The sequence below is a fragment of the Sinocyclocheilus grahami genome, unplaced genomic scaffold (genome assembly GCF_001515645.1).
Source record: "Sinocyclocheilus grahami isolate Dianchi unplaced genomic scaffold, SAMN03320097.WGS_v1.1 scaffold39.1, whole genome shotgun sequence".
Classification (NCBI taxonomy): Eukaryota; Metazoa; Chordata; class Actinopteri; order Cypriniformes; family Cyprinidae; genus Sinocyclocheilus; species Sinocyclocheilus grahami.
The window spans coordinates 251,492-254,208 of NW_015505218.1; the positions used below are offsets into that span (position 1 = coordinate 251,492).

The 2,717-nt window shown below is 38.9% G+C and overlaps 1 protein-coding gene across 1 annotated transcript in view; it reads left to right on the top strand.

Moving 5' to 3' along the window:
• Window positions 1-2,717, top strand: part of tmlhe (trimethyllysine hydroxylase, epsilon) — a 16,685-nt gene that overhangs the window by 7,450 nt on the left and 6,518 nt on the right. The window contains exons 6-8 of the mRNA XM_016267665.1: window positions 59-102; window positions 381-660; window positions 1,963-2,265. Coding sequence (XP_016123151.1) covers window positions 59-102; window positions 381-660; window positions 1,963-2,265 — 627 coding nt within the window. The remainder of the gene's footprint in view (window positions 1-58; window positions 103-380; window positions 661-1,962; window positions 2,266-2,717) is intronic.

Consider the following 2,717-nt stretch of genomic DNA (forward strand, 5'->3'; position numbering starts at 1 on the left):
GTTTAAATCAGCATTTTTCGCTGCTTTAGGGTTTCGGGTTTATAGTCTTGTGTTGCAGTGGCAATGAAGTTGTAAAATTGGATGTAACTTTACACCGAAAAAGTTAGTAAGCAATTTTCTTCTCACATTTATGGTGTTGGCTACACTATAGAAACTGATTACATATTGTCCCCATTCATTTCTACTGTAAGTGCCTCACTGTATCCCAGAATTATTATTTTTTTAATTAATGCATTTTTGTTGATTGAGCTTGTACTGCAGATACCCTGATGGACTCATCACTGAACCAGTAATATCGTCCACTGATAAAACTGATGAAAATCTTGATCATAGTTATCTCCTAATGAAGCCATTTCCATGGTGTTTGTGATCCCCTCCAGGGCCAGATGGTCACATCACTCGGTACAATCTCACATGGCTGGCCCAGAACAGCTACGAGGGCCAGAAGCGAAGTGCCGTGCAACCTCGTATCTTGTGGAGCGCAGATATCTACTCCAGCGCTAAGGTGCCCTCTGCCAGTTGGGACAAATTCATGAGCTGCGACGAAGAGCTGAAGAACTTCCTCAACAACTTCCTGCTTTACGGAATTGCCTTCGTCGAAGGCGTCCCACCAACCCTAGACGCTACTGAAACAGCGACCCAAAGAGTGAGCCTCATCAGGTCAGGGCTAGTGTGTAACGCCTCCTGAAATAAGTCAATTAAATCATTCAAACTTGTTTTGATAGCTTAATGTTATAGATTGTTTGTCATCATTTTCTCAGCTTCATGTCATCCAAATTTTTTTTACTTTTGTAAAAATCGCAAACAACTAAGAATGTTGTACACAAGCCAAATATGCTGGTTTTATTACATATGGAGCTTGACTGCCCCTGTCCCAATTCACATGCATTGTATAGAAATTAGCATTTTGTAACGTGTTGTTGGTTGTAGAGAAGCACATGATGAATGAGATAAAAACTAGAAGAGTTTTGTTATAATCCACACAGGCAAACTTGGGAACTTGTTGAAGAAAAAGGTGGATACTGGACAAAGGAATTGAGGAAACACAGGGCTTCAGTAACAGTGAGAACTAATGAGTAATAAAACAGCAGGTGAACAACATCTGTAATTAAGGGAGCAAACTATCACACACTAGGAAACTAGGTCAGGGAACACATGGCACGGGAACAAAACCAAGCCTAACCAGAACACAATGTACAAGACCTAATTCTGACATAGCTGGGACATGTTGAAAAACCACTTCAGTAGCGCTGCAGTCCACAGAAGAAATATAGTCATACAGGTTTTGGCATGACATGAGGTTGAGTAAATTACAACAGAGACTTCACTACTGCTTTTCAAAGTGCCACTGCTACTTAAATGTACAACAAGGAAAAAGTCATTGATTCTCAAATCAGTGTTGGTCGCCGGGTGCCTTTTGTAAGTCAAGAACTCAGACACAGGACTTCTTTTTGCACTGCCAGTGACTAATGAGCTACCGCTGGATAATTTGTCCAGCAGTGTCCATTCTTTTCCTGCCTTAGAAGAACTCTTTATGGGGCCCCTATTACGGTTTTTTTTTTTTTTTTAATTTCTTTCCTTTAGTCACTAAAGTTAAGTGTAATATTTTGTGCATGTAAATGATGTGCAAAGATACAAAGCATAAAGTCCATGCCATTTCTCCAGAAGAAAGCCACATCACCAAACATTTGCTTAATGCCCGTTGGTGTTGTCACGTTACCAAAGTTTCAGTAATCGGTGCCAATACCACCAATTTCAGTGCCATAGCAAAAATGATTTTTTTTTATTTATTTGAAAATAAAACATTAAATAAGTGTAATTTGCTTAATAATGCTGTTAATTAGGATTGATCTAGTTTTGTGTACTATTGTGCATTGTTTCTTTGTCATTTATTGTTTATGTATTTGATTTTTGCAAGGTGTCCTTGAGTGTCTTGAAAGGTGCCCGTAAATAAAACAAATTATTATTTTTATTATTATTTAATGGTGAATATGGTGCTGCTTTTAATATCTTGTTTTGCTCCGTAAGCATCCAGGTGTTTCACTGTCTGAGACATGAAGGAACGGGGGGCAGAACTCTGCTGGTGGACGGTTTCCACGCCGCCGATGCGGTGCTCCAGCGAACGCCCGAGAACTTTGAGCTGCTTTCACACGTGCCGATCAAACACGAGTATGTGGAGAACCTGAGTGAGCATCGCAACCACATGATCGGCATCGGCCCTGTGCTCAACGTCTATCCGTGGAACAACGAGGTGTACATGATTCGGTAAGAGCACGTGAAAACTAAGGGATCATGTCATGCATTTTCCCTTATAGCATAATGTTTTTTGCACCAAAACAGTCCTATTTTTATTTTATTTATTTTTTCTGCCATGCACCCTTTGAGCTGCAGTTTGTTAGATGTAGTTTGTTATATCGGTTACATATTTTGTCTGTTTATAGTGTCTCTTTGGTGCATATTTAGATTTACCAACAAAATTCATTCCTAAAAGTGTGTGTGAGAGAAGAGAAAGAGGCTAAATGCATTTTATATGAGTAATTTTAGACAAATCTAACTAATAGGTGTAATACACGCACACACAAAAATCTGTATTTCATGTATAAAGCTACAGAGCACTTCCGGGTCAAAACTGACCCGAACATGAAATGTGTAAGAATTTAGTTTAAATGGTTAAAAAAAAAGTGCATTTTGATAGTTTTAATCCATTTGCAAACTTG